Source organism: Stegostoma tigrinum, chromosome 10, assembly GCF_030684315.1.
Source record: "Stegostoma tigrinum isolate sSteTig4 chromosome 10, sSteTig4.hap1, whole genome shotgun sequence".
NCBI lineage: Eukaryota > Metazoa > Chordata > Chondrichthyes > Orectolobiformes > Stegostomatidae > Stegostoma > Stegostoma tigrinum.
In genome coordinates this window covers 51,482,670-51,507,784 of record NC_081363.1, presented here as the reverse complement: position 1 = coordinate 51,507,784, position 25,115 = coordinate 51,482,670, and the positions used below count along the sequence as shown (strand labels likewise).

At 38.9% G+C, this 25,115-nt stretch overlaps 1 protein-coding gene across 1 annotated transcript in view; it reads right to left on the bottom strand.

Annotated features, from left to right (window-relative positions):
* Nucleotides 1–2,280: 2,280 nt before the first annotated feature.
* daam1a (dishevelled associated activator of morphogenesis 1a) overlaps nucleotides 2,281–25,115 on the bottom strand; it is a 203,855-nt gene continuing 181,020 nt past the window's right edge. Inside the window, exons 20-27 of the mRNA XM_048537719.1 lie at nucleotides 23,961–24,067; nucleotides 22,273–22,361; nucleotides 19,533–19,701; nucleotides 17,646–17,753; nucleotides 16,536–16,596; nucleotides 13,003–13,134; nucleotides 10,736–10,906; nucleotides 2,281–4,244 (exon numbers count right to left, since the gene is read on the bottom strand). Coding sequence (XP_048393676.1) covers nucleotides 4,041–4,244; nucleotides 10,736–10,906; nucleotides 13,003–13,134; nucleotides 16,536–16,596; nucleotides 17,646–17,753; nucleotides 19,533–19,701; nucleotides 22,273–22,361; nucleotides 23,961–24,067 — 1,041 coding nt within the window. The 3' untranslated portion in view covers nucleotides 2,281–4,040. The remainder of the gene's footprint in view (nucleotides 4,245–10,735; nucleotides 10,907–13,002; nucleotides 13,135–16,535; nucleotides 16,597–17,645; nucleotides 17,754–19,532; nucleotides 19,702–22,272; nucleotides 22,362–23,960; nucleotides 24,068–25,115) is intronic.

The window sequence follows — 25,115 nt, the reverse complement described above, 5'->3', positions numbered from 1 at the left end:
CTGACCGTTATAAGATCCAATCTATTTCAGCCAAGTTCCTTCTTGAAGATGTGATGAGATGCAGTACGGCTGAAGTTGGTGAACACATTCCAGAGGTTCACTACTTGAGAAAGGATTAGTTTAATATTGAGTTTATTCTTATTTCAGCACAAATTAAAATCATATTCCTGGTCCTCAAACCGTCACACTTTATAAACACACAACCCTCTCAATTTTATTTTGCCTATCAAGTAGTGTTCAAGTCTTACAATGCTTAAAGGAAATCAAACTATTTAAACTTGAGTAACAAAATCAATAACAGTCAAGGATTCCAACAAAATGCTGTGGACCAAATATTTCCCAAAAGCAAAATTACATAAATTTACTTATTTAACAAATGTAAATCCCTGAAGCCAAATGAGCACCTCTTCATTTGCACAGTTTGAGATGTTTGCCACTTAGCCTGTTTTTTTTTGGGGTGGGGGTTGGTGGATGGGGGTCATCCCTGGTAGCATGCAGCATTGTTTTTGTCTGTCCACAAGTGCATAAGGGGTTTGTACAGAGGTTCCTGTAGTTGTAGCTCAAAGCCTGCCATTCAAAAGATGAAGTTTGTTAAAAAGGAATTATGCAAAAAAATTCCAAAGAAAATCATTCCCAGCACACAGTTTTCTCAATGGCATTAAGAAGTACTTTCGACTAATTCCAATTAATTAGTAGCGGTGTTTCAACACAATTATAGATAAACATAACATCAGCCTTGGCTCAATATGCTGCACACACATCTGAGCCAGTAATTTGTGGGTTCAAGTCCCACTTCAGAGACTAGAAAACTACACTGTCACTCCAGTAGAATACAGGAAGCGCTGTACCATCAGTAGTATCATCTTTCAGACGAAAGATTACATTGAATACCTATTTGCTCACTCAAATACAAATGATTCCAAGGCACAATGTTAAAATTGAAATAAGGAGATTTACCCAGTACACTATACCTATCAAATTGGCACCTTGATCACACTGTATTTTCAGGTAATTTTTACATAGTTTGTGGGAACTAGCTCTGTGCAAATTGCCCCAGTGATTCCTACATTACATTCCACAAATGCTTCATGAGCAGTAAAGTAATTTGGGACATTCTGAAGATATGAATACTGCTATAAAGGTCTCTAGTTTACTGCATTCTATGCAGTAATTTGCATTTGTTTGAAGTAGGATCAGGATTCAATTCAACATGTAACCACAATATCGTTAATTTTGCTTTCTGTAGGGGAGGCAATAGCCTAGTGGTATTATCACTGGACTGTTAATCCAGAGACCCAAGTAACATTCTAGGGACCCAGGTTCGAATCCCGCCATGGCAGATGGATGAACTTAATTCAAAAAAATAAATCCATTGCTGATTGTTGGAAAAAACCCCCATCTGGTTCACTAATATCCTTTAGGGAAGGAAGCTGCCATCCTTACCTGGTCTGGCTTACATGTGACTCCAGACCCACAGCAACGTGGTTGACTCCGAACTGCCCTCTGGATATAAGTAACACCCATATCCCGTGAATGATGGTTATTAGTTTCCAAAATATTTAATTTCAGAATTTCATATTAAAATACTTCAAATATATCATCAGATAGCATAGCCTTGAAGGAGAATTTTGATGGAAGTTTGTAAGCAGTAGTTAAATGCCTAAGAGTGCCAGGTGATTTACGGGAGACAAACTTTTCAATAACTGAAGTCAGTTGGTCAGCATTTGTTTACTGCACTGTGCAAAACCTCTGACATTTTCTTGAAAATTATTTTAGTCTTCTGAAAAATTGAAATTTTTTAAAATACGCAAGTGTAATTTCTGTATACAAGATTGGTATCTGTAACGCACTATTTCTTTAAAGTTATAACATTACCTTCAAGATAACAAAGTGTGGAGCTGGATGAACACAGCAGGCCGAGCAGCATCTTAGGAGCACAGAAGCTGATGTTTCGGGCTTCGTCTAGGCCCAAAACGTCAGCTTCTATGCTCCTAAGATGCTGCTCAGCCTGCTGTGTTCATCCAGCTCCACGCTTTGTTATCTTGGATTCTCCAGCATTTGCAGTTCCCATTATCTCTGATCACATTACCGTCAATGCCTTTTTAATCCAGTTAAGTAGAAGTAACGAATACACCCAGAGAGTATATGAAAGATTTGCTTGTGCTTTAAAGAAGTGCCAATTTCCATAAATAGCAACTGAAAAATATTTGCTGCCTAATACACTTGGTAGAATTATTAGCTTTTGCAAATATTCACCATCTTCTGATAGGATACACAAAATAATTGTTCAACTACTTTTCTTTATTGCATTTTACCATTAGGATCTAACAAGTCAAAAAAGGTACACAGCATTTGTGATTGCTCATGTTATAATGACATCCCACTAAATTAACGACAAATGAGATCCTTTGTATACATTCCTGTTTACAAATATTTTAACCATTTTTGGCATTTTAGAAACAATTGTCAAATAAACCCAAGAAACCAATGAGCTTCTACCGGAACCAGCACCAGTCTAAAATACTTTTTAATAGTGGCACGTGGAATTGCTTTCACACTTCCAATTTGAAAAGGAAAGCAAAATGGGTATTTCGAAGTCTGTCAGGAAAGGCAGGTGTTCACTTATGTAGACACAATTGTTTACATTGACACATACGCACACACACTCAGACACACTCAGACCTAAGCTTTTATAGTGTTCTCACTCTTGACAGGACCAAATCAGAACACTTATGTCCCCTAGCCAATAGTTTAAACAGCACAGTGTTCACACATTTTTAAAACAAAACATCAGATCCTGAAATCACCAAACTTTACGAAAGCGAGCCCTATTCATAAACACAAACCTGTTTGCAGGCACTTTGGTTAAGGGATCAATTCACTATATAGTGAATGGAAAGGCTCTTCATCAGTTGCTACCAAATTGATGCCTTATGATTCAGCTACAAAATTTGAATAATTTGTTACAGTACTTGAATACATATAATGTCTTGACACCTCTTCCCAAATATGTCCAAATATAAATAGGCTGTAGAGTTCGATTCTCCTGAATTATTCACACTGTCCTTTTTACAATAGCCATTTTCATTCTGCAATTGCGTTATAGTTAGATACGAGGTTACTAAAGTCATTTTTAAATTCAAGTTTCAAGCGCAGTTTCTTCCCTCCTTTAAACAAAATTCTTACTTTTCCCCACATATCCCAAAACCAATATAACTGTTAAAAACTGCTTCAATTATAATTTGTGTCTGGCTATGGTCCTGCTGTAGAGCTGCCAGCAGCAAGAAAAGAGCTTCAACGTTACACTGCCCCTTCAGAGAACCCTCATTATCATCCCCATTAATTTTGGAATGTTTTTATAAAAGCAAAGGAAATCTGGATATCACCAACATACTATAAACATATTCCGATGATCATACTCATTTTCAGTAAGAAAAAGTTTTGAGTAAACAATTTTTAAAATAAAAAATTCCCAACTAAGAATTGTTTTTAAAAAATGATCAAGGGAAATTACTCAATTCCTTGGAACCAGGTCAAAAGCCACAGATGTTTGCAGGTCTTCAGCAATACACATTTCAATTGTTCTTAGTCTGCACCATCTTCCCAGGATACTCCAGCTTCAGGTTCAAATCCAAGTAATCATCAACTCCATAAATCTAATTGCATCAGCACCATCTTTAATCCATTAGGTTGCTTAATTTTTCACTTAGCTTAGATGGAATGCTTACACAGTGGAAAATTTGTGGAAGGGCAGGTTTTTAATTATGAAATCATGAAAACAAAAGTTCTGCTCATCAGTTGTGTGAATCCAAGGAATGATCGGATGTTTTCTGTGCTTCAGCACCACATAAACAAAGATCTCTTATATTAAGTGTGGTGCATGCAAAACCCAGCTACAAAGAGGGATAGGGAGTCCGCTTTGAAGAACAGCAGCCATTAATAGGGCCAATCGGCAGTATTATCAGTCAGTGTAATCACAACAGGACAGCAAGTGCAAACTGGCTGCTACACAGCCATGATTCTGCACTACAGGCAATGGCTTAATAGTTGAGCTTTGTAACTGGTCGTTCTCGGCTACCATCTACTTGGCTAATGACACGCTTTCGGTTGCGTTTTAGCTTGAAATCTTTATCAAAGACTTCTCCGGAACGTAGGGCTGACACCAGGTCATCAAATTCTCCTCCCTCTTCACTGCCTTCTTTTGCCTTTTTTGCTTTGCGCTCTCTTTCACGTTGCTCTTTAAGCTGAAGGAAAAATAATTTGAGAAAGACAAAACTGTTACAATTGGAGGAAAAAAGACCATTTCATATTAAACATTGGCAACTTACAACCTCACTTTACGCTCCCTCTGAAGAGAAAATGTAATATCTAGACAAGTTGTGAAGGATCTTTATAATTAGTCATGATGTATCTTATTGCAAGGAAAATGTTATTGATACAAATCACAATGACAAGATGGGCCACTAACCCACAGACTGTAATTGTAAGAGCCATGTCTAAAACTTTGGGGTGCAATGAGAAGGAACTGTTTTAAACATGAGAATTTACCAAATGACTGCATAATTTCAAATACGGAACTTAGTGCAAACTCTATTTTTGTGGCTGTGGGTTCCTGCAATAAGTGCACAATCAGGAGTTGACCAGCTGTTTACAAGTAAAGCCAATTGGTTCTCAGCTGAGCAGACTGGAGTTGGAAACAAGTTACACAGACAAAGAAAGAAACAGGAAGGTATGCGTTGTTCTCTCAAGCAGAAGTTGTCTGTTCGCTGCAGTTAAAGCCTCAGTTTAAGCTTGAAAACCTTTTACCAATTCTGCAGTTGTCAGCTGGGGCTTCTGAATTGATCAATCGGAAACATCATACAAGGAATATACTTCTTACATATCAGTGTATGCTTTTAGAGAAAGACAATTAAACACCAAGAGCACAACCAGTGGAAGAAGGATCATATCAACACAGGAGCTGGGAAGCAAAATCACTGAGCTGATTTTCCACGTTTTTCAGGCTCCGCCAACCATCTACTTTCCTCATAGTTTGTCTGCGCATATGTGCATGCAAGAGCACGTGTGTATACATGTACATGGAAGAGTTTGTGAAGAGATTAGAGTCTTAGTTAATAGTGTCACATGCAGATGGTTTATATCTGTTTTCCCGTAGCTATTGTCTAATTAAAAGAAATAATTCTCGTTTAGTACAAAAACTTGGTCTGTGTTTTTGATCAATATTGGTCTGCAAGTCAGATAAATTGGGGTACTCTGTGGACCATAATAAAATAATTTTTTAACATTTGGTACAACTCCAGGAACGGTGGGGCTTAATTTATAGCACACCATCCAGTGGGTTATGGTATAATCCACAGCTACTAATCCTTCAATTACAAATATCGCAATTGAATAATTAATTTCATGTAAATATCAGGAAACAAAATAACTCCCAGCTACAAAATCCACTCGTACAACACAGAGTCTCCTTTGTCCATTGGATAAAGATGAGTTTCACATCAGACACATTCTGAACTCCAAATTCTGCAATAATTCACAGATGTCTGGTTTTAAAGCAACATATTGAGCTTGCTTGATTCTTTTAAACTCAACTTCTTCTGCAACGATGCTGCCACTATCAGGAGTGAAATTAGTAAAAGCTTGGGAAAGGGTAGAAAAGAAGCTTAGAACTCATTTGCAAAACAGTAACTAATCTAATAAACTCAGATTTAACATCAATGTTATCAGAAAGTAGTGAAGAACAGGAAATAAAGGTAATAGCATGAAGTTAGGTCACAGATCATCTGTGAACTCGATGAATGGTAGAACAGGCTCCAAGGTCTAAATCATCCACTCCTATTCCTAAGGAAGTATTGTACCTGCTCTCAAAAAGTGCCTTCATATAAACATTCTAACGTACAAAAGTTTTAGAAATAGCAAGTTTCAACCAGATGGAGCATTTTTTTTGTAGTATTTTAATAGATTCCATTATTTCATTTGTCTAAAGAGCTCTCATATTGCTAAGGTTAGAATGGAACAAAAAAATGAGGCAAAAACAAATCACAATTGCTAGAGAAGGTGTAGATTTGGTGGGTTATAGGGGGATGGGCCTAGGTGGGACGCTCTGAGGTTTGGTGTGGACTTGTAGGGCTGAAGGGCCTGTTTTCACACTGTAGGAATTCTGTATGGGAGTAAACTGGTTGACATGGCGGATATGGATTTCAGCAAGGCGTTCGATAAGGTTCCCCACAATAGGCTATTGTACAAAATGCGGAGGAATGGGATTGTGGGAGATATAGCAGTTTGGATCGGAAATTGGCTTGCTGAAAGAAGACAGAGGGTGGTAGTTGATGGGAAATGTTCATCCTGGAGACTAGTTACTAGTGGTGTACCGCAAGGGTCGGTGTTGGGTCCACTGCTCTTTGTCATTTTTATAAATGACCTGGATGAGGGCGTAGAAGGATGGGTTAGTAAATTTTCAGACGACACTGAGGTCGGTGGAGTTGTGGATAGTGACGAAGGATGCTGTAGGTTGCAGAGAGGCATAGATAAGCTGCAGAGCTGGGCTGAGAGGTGGCAAAGGAGTTTAATGCAGACAAGTGTGAGGTGATGCACTTTGGTAGGAGTAACCGGAAGGCAAAGTACAGGGCTAATGGTAAGATTCTTAGCAGTGTAGATGAGCAGAGAGATCTGTGTACACAGATCCTTGAAAGTTGCCACACAGGTTGACAGGGCTGTTAAGAAGGCATACAGTGTTTTAGCTTTTATTAATAGAGGGATTGAGTTCCAGAACCAAGAGGTTATGGTGAAGCTGTACAAAACTCTGGTGCGGCCGCACTTGGAGTATTGTGTACAGTTCTGGTCACTGCATTACAAGAAGGATGTGGAAGCTTTGGAAAGGGTGCAGAGGAGATTTACTAGGATGTTGCCTGGTATGGAGGGAGGGTCTTACGAGGAAAGGCTGAGGGACTTGAGGCTGTTTTCATTAGAGAGAAGAAGGTTGAGAGGTGACTTAATTGAAACATATAAAATAATCAGAGGGTTAGATAGGGTGGATAGGGAGAGCCTTTTTCGTAGGATGGTGACGGCGAGCACGAGGGGGCATAGCTTTAAATTGAGGGGTGAAAGATATAGGACAGATGTCAGAGGTGGTTTCTTTACTCAGAGAGTAGTAAGGAAATGGAACGCTTTGCCTGCAACGGTAGTAGATTCGCCAATTTTAGGGACATTTAAGTCGTCATTGGATAAGCATGTGAACGTACATGGAATAACGTAGGTTAGATGGGCTTGATCGGTATGACAGGTCGGCACAACATCAAGGGCCGAAGGGCCTGCACTGTGCTGTTATGTTCTATGTTCTATGTTAAATAGCTGTAGGAAAATGAACAGGACCAGAACCTGTCAAGATCCCTGGATACAAAAGCCTGCAATCTAGAATCTGACAGGAAGTAGCTGCAGACAGTGTGAATGCAAAGATTGCAATGTACTAAAATTCAACAGAGTCTGGAAAGATCTCAGCTGATTGGAAAGCCACAAAATGCAAAAGATAGGGAGACAGAAAGCAGGATACTATGAGGCAAGTTAGTCTAACATCTGTCATTAGTAAAATGCTAGAATCCATTATAGTAGTAGTAGCAGGATATTTAGAAAATCATTACAATTAGGCAGAGACAACAGGGTTTTGTGAAAGAAAAATCCTGCCTGAAATGTTTGAGAGTTCTTTGAAGATGTAACGAGCTGTGGCTAAAGGAAACCATTAAATATATCTTTTGAAAATCCAAACACTAAAAAAGGTACTACATAAAAAAGATGATTGCACAAGCACTTGGGTGGTATATCAGCATGGGCTGAGGACTGTTTCCTGTTTGCTAGCAAGTCAGGATTGATGGATCATTTTCAGGTTGACAAACTCTAAACATTGTGAATTGATCAGGTACCAACACTGGTACCTGTAACAACACAATCTATATTAACTGATGAAAAGTTCCATAACATTGTACGCAAACTTACTGATGACAGTGTAGGAAAGCAAGCTGTGACATGGATACAAAGTCAGAATGTGCAGTGTAATGTAGGATGCTGCAGTCTGGAGGAAGGTGTTGACATACATGAATCACAAAAGATTAACATGCACGCACAGCACGCAATTAGGAAGGAAAATCGAATGGTGGCCTTTATCACAAGGGAGATCGAATATAAGAGACAGGAGGTCTTCCGATTAAAACAAAGTGCTGGAGCTCAAAATATTTTTTCTTCTTTGAAATAGTGTCATATTGAATTGAAACATGAACTGTTTCTCTCTCCACAATGTTGCTACACCTTTTTCCACACTTTGTATTTATATCAGATCTCTAGCCTCTCCAGAATTTAACGTTTATAGAAAGATCTTCTACCATTGTACAGGGCATTGGTGAGAATGAACCTAGAGCACTAGGTATGGTTTTGGTCTCAATTCAAATCCTTGAAGTTTGAAAAATTAGAAGTGATCTTAATGAAATACAAGATTCTGAGAGGACGTGATGGGGTAGAAGCAGAGAAATGTTTTATCTTGTGGAGGAACCTAGAAACAGGGGGACAACACAGTGTGGAGCGGGAAGAACACAGCAGGTCAAGCAGCATCAGAGGAGCAGGCAAGTTGACATTTCGATTCAGGAGCCTTCAGAAATGGGGAGTGGGAAGGGAGCTGGGGAAGGTAGGTGGGATGGCGATAGGTGAGTGCAGGTAGGAAGTAGGGGGATTGGTCAGTGGGATGGATGGAGTGGATAGGTGGGGGAAAAGATGGACAGGTTGCATTAGGTCAAGGAGGCAGGGATGAGAGGGAGGGTTGGGCATGGGATGAGGCTGGGGGTGTGGGGAGATATTAAAAAATGGTGAATTCCATGTTAAGGCCATCGGGCTGTAGGTTCCCGAGACAAAAATAGGAGGTATTGCTCATCCAGTTTGTGGATGGTGTCTTTGTGACTCTGGAGATGGCCCAGGATGGACATGACACCAAAGGAGTGGGAGAGTAGTTAAAATGATTGGCAAATAGGTGGTGTTGTCGTTTGTCACGTAAAGAGCACAGATCCTCTGCAAAAGTCTCCGAATCTATGCTTGGTCTCACCGACGTAGAGGCAGCCATATCAGAAACAGTAGATACAGTAGACCAATTTGATGGATGTACAGGTGAACCCCTGCCTGGTACGAAAGATTTGTTCTGGACTTTGAATGGAGGTGAGGGGGGAGGTGTAGGGACAGGTGTATCACTTCCCGCGTTTGTATAGAAAGAGATGCCGGGTGTGGTGGGGTTAGTGGGGACTGTGAAACAGATGAGCGAGTCACAGAGAAAGTGGTCCCTACGAAAGGCAGATGGGGGTGGGGATGGAAATATCTCTTTGGTCGTGGGGTCGGAACTCCTCTACAATCGCTGAGACTGAGGTGTAGACTTGGAGACTGATGCTGCCTGACTTGCTATATTCCTCCAGCTCCACACTGTGTTGTCTCTGACTCCATTTCTGTGCAGTTGCAGTTTTTACTGTCTCCTAGAAATGGGGAGATCTTGCTTAAAAACAACGGATCTCCCAACTAAGATAGATAGAAGAAATTTATTTTCTCAGAGTGTTGTTCATCTTTGAAATTCTCTTTCATTGACAGCAATGGAGACTGGGTCATTGCATACATGCATGGCTGAATTAGATGGAGTTTTGATTTACTTGGGAGTCAAGAGTTTAAAGGGTAGAAAGGCCATAAGCAGATTAGCCGTATGATTCTTGAATGGTAGAGCAAGCCAAATGACCTAATCACCTCCCATTTCTGATGATGCCATGAATATTATAATACTTCATTTGATGTGTAAAGTGATTTGGGCACAGATTAAAAAAGAAGTAATCCTTCAGGACACAGCAAACAAAGAAACGGATCTATAAAACTGGCAATGAGTTACAGTAAGAAATAAGAAATAGATACACATGGAAAAGAATCAATAAGGGAATCGAGCGTTACGAAGGAGGCAGGAGATTGGAGTTGAGGATTATCAGACGATCTGTTGAACGGCAGAGCAGACTTGATGGGCTGCATGGCCTACTTCTGCTCCTATGTCTCATGGTCTAATCACTAACAGTGCTGCTGTGCAATAACAGTACAAAACAATCTTTTGGACTTAAATATTTGGTATATCCTAGCCCAAGTTTTACACTTTCTGAACAATAAGATGAGAAAGAACGATCACACTCAAAGCTCTATGCCTAGTCTCTTATGAAGAAAGTAGTTTCCAAAGCACTGAAATCTGGCAACTATCAATTTAACAGCACTATTGAAAAAGGTCCCACAACACTGTTTCAAAGAAAGTTACATAAGTTATCAGTGTTAAAACCAATATTTATCAAAACATCTCAAACAGATAATCAGGTCATAGCTATGCTGTAGTTTGTGCACATTTGTTGAGCATAAGTTTGTTTCTGATATTCTTACAGTGGCTTTAAAGTACTTTGCAGCACCCCAAGTTATCAAAGGCAATATAATAATGCATTGAATGAGACATAATAAACAGGATATTAGAGGTCAAACGATATGGAATATCTAAAACCATACAAATAGTTTCAAAAAATACAAACATGAAATTTGAAGTACACATTTATTTGTGCAACTCCTATTTTTTCCCCCAGATATAAAGTCAAACAATTCCAATTTTTCCAATGGTGATATCATTTGAGAATTTGTCACAAGAAAATGAAAAACAAGAACAGATGCCTGTGGTTGAGAAATACATTCATCTAACCTGTGCTTCCATTTTTGCCCTTCTTTCTTCCTCCTCCTTTCTCCTCCTCATGTTTTCATTTTCCTGTTTGGCCTCTGCAAAAGCTTGGAGGAACTGATCAAAAATTCCAAAGAATTCATCAGGCTGTATTTTGCCAGTTTCTTCTCCAAAGCGCTTTACAGCTTTATCAAACTGGGAGAAGCACAGTGACAGGGTAGGAAGTTAGAAATCTACAATATGTAAATACAAAACACATTTACGATACCAAAGAACATAACTTTCCAGTAGCCAAAACTGGTTAAATCAGCTAATACGCATTTAGTTGCACGTTCAGAAAATTTAACTGATGACAAAAACAATAAGTTTTTCCATTATTCATGTGGATTTTCACTTAGAATAAGCAAGCTGCAGTGTGATACATTTATCCAGGTCCCGACTGCCAACACAGGATGCAACTATTACTGATCAAGATATTTGCAATAAAATCTTCCAATTGGAAAAATCACACATTTCATGAAATAGTGGCTATATTTCCTTCAGACTAATTTTTGACACTATCATTTTTGATACCCTGCAAATTCTACCTTCATAATTTGTATTCACAATCCTCCTTTGCAGCAATATTAAACATCTAATGCTACTGACTTTCTGTTCAATCGTATAAAATTTTTGTGCTCCTGCCTTTTCAGGGCATTGTCCCATAACGCATAATCTCTTGTTGGAGATAGTAAATCATGACAGAAATCTGCATTCCATTACAGCATTTGGTGTCACATTGTCTCCCCATTCAAAAAAATGGATCTCTTGTCCGTTTTTGATCGTACACTTCTAGCAAAGCTCTATTTATACCAGAGTATGATATTATGCAGTAGTTCCACATCACATACAGAATTACTACAATAGGATTCGCACATTAATGACGTGCAATCATGTTAGGTCAGCGTTCTTTTCTTCCTGTTTTTGTGTTTCTTTATCCCTTACGACTCTAATCTTGCTGTTCAACCTCATCCACGTACTTCATTTGATAAGTTCTAGTAAAAGCAGCAGTAAAAAAAACAGCAGTACAGATCACAGTGCTCAGGATTTCATTTTAGATCATAAAACATTTTATTAGTAAAACATTAATTTATGAAGTTGCTTTGATCTAGTTAGTCCCCTCTTATCATACATAGTTTCACTATTGGTACCATCTGTACACTTTCTTTATAGTCCTGAGGCAAACACATTCATTTTATTAAAAACAGGAACCAGGCACGTAGCTCAGCGTTCAAATAAAGGATGTGTAACCACAAAGGCTCAAGAACACCAGGTGGTCAAAAATATTCACTATTTTGCTAATTTCTGCATGGCCAACGTTAGGCACGTTTGTGTTTAAACACTAAATATTGACAACAGGACCCACCATTGAAGGACAGAAGATTTTCACTTCCTAAAATAAGTTATGGATTCAAACCGGCAATCCAGATTTACAGACAAGGTAACAGCACAACTAAATACTAAAATAAAGCACATCAAAAACATGATTGTCATTGAATTATGACCACAGCAGACAGTGTTTGGCAGCAGGGACCAAGAATATGTTATTTGTCAACTGGAATAAAAGTGCTATTCTCAGGATTCAAACAAAATAGTGAATTGTTACCATTTTGAATCAGTTCTGTTTTCATAAAGTCCTACTCATTTAGTAAGTTATTTTTCAACTTGAGGTAAAGTGTTTGTTTTGCAATTGCAGTACAGTCACAGAATAGTCTCCTGATGTATCAATTGTTCTCCTGTTTAAGCACTGCACAATTTGCCCAAAAATCGCACTTTTAATTATAATATCAGAATATGAAAGTAGTAAATGAAATGAATTACTTTCTTTATACTGACTCTTCCAGCAAATATCTGGCTCCAGTTACATAATTCTAAAACAAGTTACTTGTGATGGTAATGCAGTGTTGTCCCATGTTAGGACATCATGACACTAGAGTCGAAGAAAGTATATCTGAAACCTTGCTTTGTAGTTAGCAATCTCAGTCATCCTGCATGTTGAGCTGAGTACTGACCAGATCATTCCCAGTTAAGAAGCCTCAAATTCCTACAGCTGCGTCAGAGCAGTAAGATTAGTTATCCAAGAACACGATGCTAACTCAAAAATAGCAAGTCCATGGTGGGGACAGGCGTATAGAAAACCGGAAGAGAGGTGTTTACGATTATAGGAAGGCCTAACTGTCAGGAAACTTCAAATGTACTGGGTTAAAGGGGTACAAATGTAAAGAAAAGTTTAAAAACTGCATGTTATTTACCAGCTCTTTAGCATCTGACAGCAGATCCTCCACATCAGAGAAGCTGAAGCTTGCAACAGTGATAAACTGACTCACTACAGAGACAAACTTGTCACCAGTCTGCGCAGGTTGTGATTTTTGGTATTCCAGCTCCTATGAAAAAATGCAAAGTGATCTAATTTCCTTGTAACCACTTAATAAGAATGTTAAAGATTTTTACCATCTTAACAGGTTGTAGCACTCAGTGATTATAAAGCTCTTGGAATAGTGAGACCCAGCGCAGAGGAGCTTTTATCTGCTCTTTTCTAGTTTGAGGATATGAAGCAGTTTTACCCAAATGATTACACAGGTACTGGCCCCCACACACACCTCCACCCATTTCCTTTAAAACATATTCTCTCAGCATATTTGGATGGTAGCACATTGTGAATTAGGAATATTAAAAAAAAAGTATTGCCTCCATGTTCATTTAAACGCAGTTACAGCAGACAGTCTTTTTCCACTAAAAAAGGCCACTTTCCTCACCCAGACACTTGTTGCTTCTTTTTTGCATTCTCCCTTCCCTCTCTATGAGCAAGGGCTTGGAAGAGGAGCTGGGAGTGAGGTGCAAGGCAGGAAGTTATAAATAGAAGATTCAGGCAAGGGAGCAATGAGGAGGAGTGTTGGGGCAGTGGGGTGCAGGAAGAGGCAAGTAAAAAGTAATTAAGAATTCTCATCTTGGTCTGAGTAAATGGATGCATGAACCAGGTACACTCAAGGCAGCCAATTACAGTACAGAAATACGATCCAGTTTTATTACATTGTTATCACGGGAAAGTGATTTGTTTGGTACAATTGTTTTAGGAATATATTAGGAGTGCTAAACAAGGGATTTCAAAATCTCTTAAAACTTTCACAATTTAAACACAGTATGAAATATTTCCTATGTGCCAGTTTTTGTGGTTCTCTCCAACCCTTCTTCAAAGCATGAAAGAAGAAAGAATAAATAGGAATAGCACAAAGATCAAGAAAAAGCTCATTACTAAAAAGTCACTCATCTCAACATGCTAATTTCCACTTTTGCAAAGACAATTCTCTACACAATTGACATGGACTTATTTTAATAACTTAAGTCAAAGATCCTTTTAAAGGTACCATAATTGAAATCCAGAGATAGTAGGAACTACAGATGCAGGCGAATCTGAGATAACAAGGTGTAGAACTGGATGAACACAGCAGGCCAAGCAGCATCAGAGCAGGAAGGCTGATGTTTCGGGCCGAGACTCGCCAAACTTGTCCTCACCCTCAACAACTTCTCTTTCAATTCCTCCCACTTCCAACAGACAAAATGGGGTGGCCATGGGTACCCGCATGGGCCCAAGCTATGCCTGCCTCTTTGTAGGTTATGTGGAACAATCCCTCTTCCGTAGCTACACTGGCTCTGAACCCCACCTCTTCCTCTGTTATATCGATGACGGTATCGGTGCCGCCTCGTGTTCCCATGGAGGAGCTTGAACAGTTCATCCACTTCAACACCTTCCACTCCAATCTCAAGTTCACCTGGACCATCTCTAATATCTCCCTCTCCCCTTCCTGGACCCCTCTGTCTCCATCTCTGGCAACCACCTAGAAACCGATATTCATTTCAAGCCCACCAGCTCCCACAGCTACCTAGAATACACCTCCTCCCACCCACCTTCCTGCAAAAATGACATCCCCTATTCCAAATTCCTTCGCCTCCGCTGCATCTGCTCCCAGGATGAGGCATTCCACTCCCATACATCTCAGATGTCCTCACTTTTCAAGGACCATAACTTCCCTCTCCTCAGCGGTCAAGAATGCCCTCGACCACGTCTCCCGCATTTTCCGTAACTCATCCCTCAAACCCCCTCCCTGCAACAACAATCAAAACAGAATCTCCCTCACCCTCGTGTACCACCCCACCAACCTCCAAATCCAATGCATCATCCTCCGACACTTCCACCAATCTGACCCCAGCACCTATGACATTTTTCCCTCCCCACACTCATCTGCCTTCTGGAGGGACTCCCTTGTCCGCTCCACACTCCCCTCCAGCCCCACACCTGGCACTTTTCCCTGTAACCACAGGAAGTGCTACACCTACCCCTACACCTCTCCCCTCACCCCCATCCCAGGTCCCAAGAAGACTTTCCACATCAAGCAGATGTTCACCTGCACATCTGCCAATGTAGTATACTGTATCTGCTGTTCCCGTTGTGGCTTCCTCTACATCGGGGAAACCAAACGGAGGCTTGGGGATCGCTTTGCAGAACACCTACGCTCAGTTGGCACTAAGCAACCACACCTCCCAGTCGCGAATCATTTCAACTCCCCCTCCCATTCTTCAGACGACATGTCCATCCTGGGCCTCCTGCAGTGCCACAACAATGCTACCCGAAGGTTGCAGGAACAGTATCTCATATTCCACTTGGGAACCCTGCAGCCTAATGGTATCAATGTAGACTTCACCAGCTTCAAAATTTCCCCTCCCCCTACGGCATCCCAAAACCAGCCCAGCTTGTTCCCAGCTCCCTAACCTGTCCTTCCTCCCACCTATCCCCTCCTCCCACTTCAAGCCCCACCCTCATTTCCTACCTACTAACCTCATCCCGCCCCCTTGACCTGTCCATTTCTGGGCTGACCTATCTCCTCCCTACCTACTCACACTTCTGCTGGCTCCATCCCCACCTCTTTGACCTGTCTGTCTCCTCTCCATCTATCAACTTCTCCTCTAACCATCCTCCAATCGCCTCCCCCCCACCTCCCTTTCCCTCCCCCATTTCTGAAGGAGGGTTCTAGGCCTGAAACGTCAGCCTTCCTGCTCCTCTGATGTTGCTTGGCCTGTGTTCATCCAGCTCCACACCCTGTTATTTCACAATTGAAATCCAAATTGTATTGTTTCCCTTTTATGATCTAAAGTTACATTCAGATTCCTTTGTCACAACATGATGCTTTCAAGCTTCAGTAAAATAGCAATGATTTAATATTTCACAAATTTAAATAACTCTAACCTCTCTGAACACAGTTAGATGGTTTATCTTATTACAACTCACTGTATTCTAAAAGATAGTTCAAGTAAACAAAGAAGGGTAAGCCACTCCTAAAAATAATCCTACAAAGTTTTTCCTGTGCATCTGGCTTCCAGCTTTTTAAATGCCTGTAACAATAGAATTACACAGGAAAGCCAAATTTAAAAAAAATGAGAATATTGGTCAATGTTGTGTCCTGTAGCTGAAAAGCCAATCTATGACTCCTGGTTACCTTGAAGTTTCAGAACCACCATTGCACTGGTACTTTGTGCAAATGTTAACTAACAAGCTCAATAAAACGTGCATTTAACAGAGAGAAATCAGGCTGTTCTGGTACAAATATAAGTATACAATACAGGAAGGAATAGGCACATGTGTAGTGTAGTGAGGAAGGAAGTATGTCTGATGTTATGGGAAATGGGATACACAAATGACCATCACAGTTTCCCACCCTGATTTCCTTTGGATACTTAAGAAAACAATCCAACAAGGATCAAAACAAAAAAAAATACAAGGAATACTTACATTCTCCACAGCCTTCAAGCCATTTCTGAGACTACTGAATTCTTTTTCCAGCTCAATCAAACTTTTAAAAAAATACACAACTCTGATCAATGGACATGTTTTAGCGAACATCTTCTCAATTATTAAAACTAAATCTTATTTTAAATTACAAGCAAAATGCCCACTCCACAAGTTTAGCGAGAAGCACTTTGAAAGCCAATTTTGGAATGAAAATCAGCTTTAAAATTAGTCAAGAACTCTCAATGCTTCAGCAAGTCAATGAGCTGTAGCTTGATTCATCACTTATGAAGTTCGGCAAAGTTAATTGCTCTAAGGCACATTCATTCAATCTTCATGTCAACTCAACTCCACATTACTCCATCAGCATTGCCAGAGGTCATAGCCTCTCCCACCTAGAAAGATGATAGCAAGTGTACAAAAACATCACCATCTAATGACTTCCCTCCAAACCATGCATCATTCTAAAATGGGTCAAAATGTTTAAACTCTACATATAACACCACCACTGAAACATCTTCACCATATGGAGAGCAGTAGTTCAAGGCAGCAACTTACCATCACATTCTTGAGGGAAACTAGAGATAGGCAACAAAATGTAATTATGCTACTGAAGACAGAATTCAGATAAAGAAATTGCTTTTGTTCTTTTATCTTTCAAAAAAAAAAGGCACTTTGTCATGAGAAATGCACGTCGAAAATAGAGAAAAGCAGGTAATGTGTTTTCACTTGCACAAGAGATTGTAATATTTTAGATGGTTATTTGCCTGACATGACACTGCAGAATGAAAATAATGTTGCCCAGAACATTTATCTTTTAAGTAACATGGAAGGAAGAGTAACAAAAAAAATTGATGCCATGCTGTCACTAGCACTCAGAAGAGGGCACAATTTCTGTCGTTTTGTTAACAGCTTGATATATCAGGAGAAAAAATGAAGAGGGTTCTGAAAATCACACAATGACTATAATACCTATAATACCCATTCTTTAAATTTAACTGAAGTAGATGATGGTGCAACCATTACTGAATTTTATTAAATGACTTCTGATTTTACAAAGGCGGCATTGGATAAACATCTCTAGTTATACAGCCACACATCGTGAAAACTTACTTTACTTTGGCTGCATCAGGAATGCTATGCAAGTCACCATGTATGTTCACCACTTTTGGGTATTTCTTCTCCAAAATTGTAATCAAATAGTGCAAAAGGGTAATGTTCCTTAAAAAAATTAATAACATTAATTATTTTAAGCAATCAAAAAACACAAAGCAAGAAAAAATCTACAGAATCAAAGAGAGATCCTTACAAGTTGTATGGGATCAACAGTCACAAATGGCTAAAAATCTTTTCAATTCTTCTCAATTTGGATGAAGTAAATTGTTTCAAACAATTCCTCTACTGTATTTACCAAATGAGCAAGTGTTTCAAATAAATGGTGTACTTCCTTCTGGTGTAATTATCAATGCTAATTTAAATCAGTTCCTTTTCATTTCCAAAGGGTACTTGATAAGGTCTCTCAAAGATAATGGTGGAAAATAGCTCGTGGTGTAGGGGATAGCATATTGGCATAGATAGAAAAGTGGTTGGCTAACAGGAAGCGCAAAGTATACAGAAATGGTCCTTGCAAGTTGGCCATATGTGACTAGAGGCATGGTACAAGAATTGATGCTGTGTCATCAACATTTTACAGTTTATACAAATTACTTATGATGATGGGACAAAAGATTGTCAGCCAATCTGCTGACTGAATAAGGATAAGCAATAAAACAAGTGATAAAAGAGGGAACAATAAGGTTCCAAAAACTTCTTAACACGTTATGTCTGTGGCAACAATGTGGCAAGTAGAGTATAATATGGGAGAACGTAAAACTATCCATTTTGGCAGGAGAATAAAATAAAAGCATGTTATCTAAATGGTGAAAGTCTGCAGAGCTCTGAGATGTGGAGGAATACGATGTTATTTTATGCTTCATGCATGAGGACAAGTACAGCAACTAAATAAGCTAACAGAATGTTATCATTCAAAAAAACCCAGAATTTAATCAAGTAGGGAGCTTACGCTTCAATCATTAAGGTGAAATTACATCTGGAGCATTAGACATAGTACTGGTCACCCTATTTAAGGATGCAAATGTCTTAGAGGCATAACGGAGGCTAGCAGACTATACCTGCAATGGGCAAGTTGTGAGGAAAGACTTGGTGGGCCAAATTGCCTAATTCTGCTCCTATCTCTCCTGGTCTTATGGAAGGTTGAACAGGCTAGGCTTAAAAACAGTAAGTGACTTGATTGAAACACAAGATCTTGAGGGGTCTTTAGGGTAGATGTAGAGAAGGTGTTTTAGGTTAGGCAAAATATTTTCCCTTAGAGGGGCATGAATACTTGGAATTCTCTTCCTGAAAATCTGGTAGAAGCAGAGTACTTGAATATTGCTAATCCAGAAGTAGATAAGGTTCTTGTTAGCAAGGGGCTGAAAGATTATCACCTGTTGTAAGGAATATCAATTTGAGTTTACAATCAGATCAGTCATGATCAGTCTACAGCAGAGTCAAAAATGGTGCCGCACGCTAGAAGTTTTGGGTTCAAGCTCCTAAGCAGCAATTGCCACTGAGGAACTGAGTTGTAGCAGTTAATACCTGCTCCAACAGATTGACCTCCATATTCATAAGCCTGCCCACCTCTCCTAGAGGTCCTTTATCACACTTGCTCTTTCCACAACACCCTGCTACCCCTCTCCTCATGCTGTCAAATCTCACTAAGAGGGCAAATAGTTTGCAAGCTTTGAAAGGGGGTCACAGTGGGGAATGTTTGGAAAGCACTGCTCAAAGTCTTCCCCCGCCCCGCCAAACTTTTGGTGCAGCCTCTATAGCCAACAAATATAACACAGTATATCAAAGATTTTTGTTCTGTCTAGATAATGTAATAATAAAGTGCTACATCTAAAGTTGACAAAACAGTAACAATCTGATTTTGAATGAGCAATGTCATTAATGTCTTACTTCTCAATACTAGATTTTGTGTCTGCGATTTTGTTGAGACTAGAGAGTTTGAAACCATAAGCATTGCCTCTTTGTCCCTTGTTCATGTAATTGCCAAAAGCTAAAACCACCTCCAGTAGCTGCAACAGATTTTTGCTTTCTAGAACTTCCTTGGAACTCAAAAGAAGAGCTGAAAAAACAAAAATAAAATAAGGTCATTTTACTGAAACTGAGCCTGAGTTTACCATATTCTACGCACAGCTACAAAATATTCAAAATGAAGTGGTCTAAAAATTTGAAGTATCAAAATTCAAAAGCAGCTCAAAACATGTTCTAATACCACCTTAAAAACACAAGATAATGCTTCACAAGTCAATCAGCGCAATAACACTTATGGTTTTGCTAAAAAGATTAAATCTATTCCAGACTGCATGAAAATTGACAGAAAAAGGAACTTGTTGGAAAAAGAGAATACTTTCCAACCTCCAAAACAAAAGCTATTCGATAAGCTTCACAATAATTACATTAAATGTTGATTAAAGAATACATCTAATCAAAAATGTTGATTATGTACATTTTGAAAAATGGTAGTTGTACTCATGAGAAAAACAAAGCAATCCTTGAATTAGGTTGACCCAGATAGTTCTGTTACATTATCAAATTATTAATAATCCAATCTACTTTACATAACAATCACACGCAATGGTTTAGAAAAAGTGGAAGCTGCATTAGCTCCACCCTACCTTATATCAGAGTCTCTGGATGGAGAGACTGTCATTGATCTTTCAGGAGGTCTCAATGGAGCCAAACATGACTAACCTGGCCCTGGGTAAATTGCAATCATGCCAAACTAGTTCATGTTACTGGTGTCCATTGTTGATTGTATCACACAATAAGTTATACTTTTTTTAAAAACGTTATACAAGCGTCTATTCATATTTAGGCTCTCTCATGGTCTATGCTTTACCACTGATAATGAGACAGGCTCACATGCTCAAAGTAACGAGCCAGGGTGTTCGAGTTTCCAGAAGCATGTCACAACATCTCCATATAATTAAAAAGCATCTATAATTAAAATCTGTTATTGATAGTCTTGAAACTCCTGTGATGCATTGCCAGTCCCCCTACCTCTAAACCAGGAAGACCAGATTCAAATCCATGTTTAGTTTCTCTTTGGTTTCCGTTTTAAAGGAGAAAAAAAAAGGTACTGCTGTCAGATTTAAAAGGTGATTTCATTTGGTGATGACACAGGCAAAAATTACTTGGTTTTAATGGCAGGGTGGTTGCACTACAATTCCATTTGTAATCAAAGAGTAAAAGATACTAGCCAAGTACTTCTTTAACAAACATTTTTTTAAAGCTTTAATCTATTGCTCATCCAATGAAATTTTCCTATAAAGTTGTAAACAGTAAATTACCTAGTTATTTTAAGTTCCAGTGACCAATTTAACTTCCTACATGTGTAGGTCCACATTCAACTCTGCTCAAATAATCTTGATGCAATAGAGAGAAAGTGGATTTTCATCGAGTGCTACTAAGGTGATACACTGGAGAGTTTGCTGTAGTAACGTGGATAGGAAATTGATTGAATGACAAAAGATAACAACGAGTCATTTTCAGAATGGGGTAAGGTTCACAGTGAAGTTACCCAGGGTAAGTATTAGGGTTGTTCTTTCTTAGTGCACATAGTACAATATCACAATTTGTGGATTATATGTGAAGCATTATAAACCATGCAGACCTTCTCAAGAATATAGGTTGCTGGAATGGGAGGACAAATGATCGATTATACTTAATGAAGAAAAGTAATTTATTTTGATAGGAAGAATGCACAGAGAATACAAGCCAAAGAGTGCAATTCTGAATTGAGAGCAGACAGATGGGAATGTGTAAGAGTTAAATCATTGAAGCAGGCAGGGCTGGTTGAGAAAGTTGTCAGGCCTTATTGCTCAGGGTACAGAATACAAAAGCAATAAATTTATGTCAAACCTCAACAGAACATTAGCGTAGCCTCAAATGAAGTGCCATGTCTAATTCTGGGGGTTGCACTTTAGGAACAAAAGTAAGTATAAAATGTTTCTGCAGAATAGCTCCAAGAATTAGGAGCTTCAGTTACGTAGATGAGAGGGGTTGTGAATTCTTTCCATGGAGAAGGTTGGAGCAGATTTGATAGATGAGCTCAAAATTACAATGATAGAAGGAACAAGAACCTGAAGGTACAAATATAAAAAGGTAACTGACAGAAGTAATGGTGACATGAGGGAAAAGGATATGCCCAAGTGTATAGAACTGCTTGGGCGAGGGCAGGAGGGTGACAGACAGAGACACAGATAGTAGACAGAAACAGAAAGAGAGAGAGACAGATAGAGACAGACAGAGCTAAGTTCAATGAGGGTATTCGAGAGGGAATTGAATTAACTAAAAAAAGGGAAGAAAATGAAGGGCTTCTAAGAAAAGACAAAAAACAGTGTGGAGGTGAAATATGCCTTGTGTGAGCCAGCACAGTGATTATAGACCAATGTCTCCTTCTATGCTGTAACAATTGTGATTCTGTGAAATTATTTACTATTAAAACTTATTGGAAATGTTTTAGCACATAACTAGGCATATTGTGAAACAAGACAAGTGAAGTCAATTGAAGAAAATTAAGACAATTTTCCATTGGTTATTCTTAAGTAATGCTGTTTATCTTATCTAGTTTGAATGCTGACAAGGCCAGAAACACTAAAGCAAGCAAGACTGTTAACAGCAAAAGTTATACCTTCAACTTTGGGTTTAATTTCAGCCACTCTTTCAGCAAATTTCTTCTTGAAATAGAGGGACTGTAATCTTTGCTGGTAGTGAGGAATTCTAGTGAAAATAAAAACAATCCACGTGAACATGATTGCAGTGTCTGACAGCAGGAATTCTGTCTGAAAATTGCTATCATTAAATAGTTCAAACAGGTCATTCCAGTAGAAAATGTATACTTTCTAACAAAGACATTTTAACATTAGGGTAAGACATCCCAAAACAATATGTTTTAAGGCTGAGGCCTGTAACTGTCTCTCTCTAACACATACGCAAGCACACATGCTGATCTGTTACATCCACTTGTCTCTTTGGCAGTGAAATTCAACTTTAGCTCGGTCATCAGATAAACAAATCAGTCAATCAACCAATCAGTCATTATGCACCCAACCCCAATTCCCTTTCTATTGATTTCAACAGGAAGGAGAAAGGAAAGGGGAAGGCTGGGGGGAGCTGAAAGCTTTTATAACAGCTGACCAATCAGTTGCTGCGCACTTCACACAACAACTTTTTCCACTTCTTTTTATTGAAGTCAATTCCTTAATTTAGTTGAAAAGCATTGGAAGTCTCCAAACATTATCAAGTTAGCACAGCAATGCATTTGTAACCTTTCAGTCTAGCGAAAGGAAAGTTGCCACAGTCCTAGATGACCAAAACACTGCTGTCTCATTAGATAAACATGGCTGTGATACTTTAAGGCAGTAAGACATTTAATGGTGACCTCAGCCAGTGACAGAATTGAACCCCCAATGTTGGCAATCTGCATCACAAACCAGCTGTCCACTCAAGTGAGCTAACTGATCCCCTAACTTTCAGTCGATAACACTATCGAGTAAACTACAGTCAACTAGCTTCCAAATACAAAAATATTCTGTTTCTGACAATAGTCAGTTTCAGGAAACCCAACCCCTTGGAAAGTCTTTGTGTAATTGTAATTATTATTACAAGCATGTTATGGCTTATTAAAAAGATTATTATTACAACACAACAACTCATATTTCCCTATGTTTCTTATTTTTTTTTGTCCAGAAGAATTAATATTCAACCACCCTACAACGTCCACAAAAGTGTCCTGCAGTTCATTTCCATAATTAATTTTACGACAGGGAATGGCCAAAGCCCTCTGATAATTAAACTCAGACATAAGCCCTAATCTGTTATGACAGGAGTAGGGGCTCCCCCCTAATAAATTATCCCCTAAACACCCTGAGAAACTAGTCTTCCCACTCATAATCTATTTAATGAGTGGTTAAAAGAAAGAAAATCCCTGATCTCCACTTTACAGGTAACAAGCAACAATTTATTTATTTAACCCAATGAACAAATTAACAAAATTACAAACAAACCAACAATTCTCCCCGAGACTACTAATTACTTCCCAACTAGTTTAAACTCTACTATGAATACTGTTTAAATAAAAACGTGTCCCACTAATATAAACCTAATTAATGAAGCAATAAATTATAACTTAATCTCTCCAAGGTCACACTGACCGTTTTCTGGAATTTTTGGTCCTCTTCAGTCTCTTCAAACTCCTTTCTTCCATTAATTCTATATATCAGGGATGTTTTATCTCTAATTTCTTCAATGACTACTTTGAGCTCTCTACCAAATTTTGTCAAGAGATTTCTGCTTATATCAGTGTTCTAATGTTCATACCTGCTCATTTCATACAAGAACCTATCTGCTTTTGCCATGCGCTCAATTTCATGCTTGTGCTCCTCTAGCAGATCAACATCACTTTTCTCAGGGACAAACTTCAGCAGCTGAAAAGGGAATTTAAAATTAATTTCCTTAATTGTATTCACATTGCATATTTAATCTGGATAATTTTAGCCTTATTACTTAAAATCTTTTTTTATGTTTATGCAACATATTTCCAGTTGGAACAAGAACATTAAGAACCAATTAAAGTACTTCAACTAAAATAGATGCAGCTTTATGAGAAATCTATGTTTATAGAAAACTAGCCCATATTCAAGTCCCTTGCCATTTTTCATCTCCCCACATATGGAGCCACTGGACCCTTTTAAGAAACTGCTCCACAACCGAAGGACCATTTCATCATCATAATGTTGTAAAGTTTCGCAGATCAATCCAACATTGTTCTCGGGTTCCATTCTTGAATACTTGTAATTGGATTTTAGATTGATAATCTACTTCCAAAAAAAGGAAAAAAAAATCCCTTCCAACAGGAAGGAATCCAATCTAAAATGATAATGCAAGCATTGGGAGCTATCTATGAATGGTTGGGAATCACGGTGGCTCAGTGGCTAACACTGCTGCCTTATAGCATCAGGGACCCAGGTTCGATTCCACCCTTGGATAACTCTGTTGAGTTTGCACATCCTTCCAGTGTCTGTGTGGGTTTACTATAGATGCTCTGGGTTTTTTCCCCGCAATCCAAAGATGTGCCAGTTAGGTGGACTGGCCATATAAATTCTCCTTGGTGTCCAGGATGTGTAGGCTAGGTGATTTAGCTGTGGTAAATGCAGGGTTGCAGGGAATGAGATTTAGGTGGGATACTCTTCAGCAGGTTGGTGCACACTCTGTGGGCAAAATAGCTTTTTCCTTGCTACAAGGATTCGAAAATTACAGAGATCCCAGCCTTTTTCTTGGCCTTCAGAAAATTCCCACATCAGTTTGGACATATAAAACCCATATACAGTACTTGCCGATATTAGGAATATAGTTTATTTCTCCAGCGTCAGTTGATATATAGATACCTACTTTGATATACCGTATAATACTTTTGGTGATCGGAGTTTAATTTTATATAATTCCTGATCATGTTCCAGGAAGATTATTAAACAA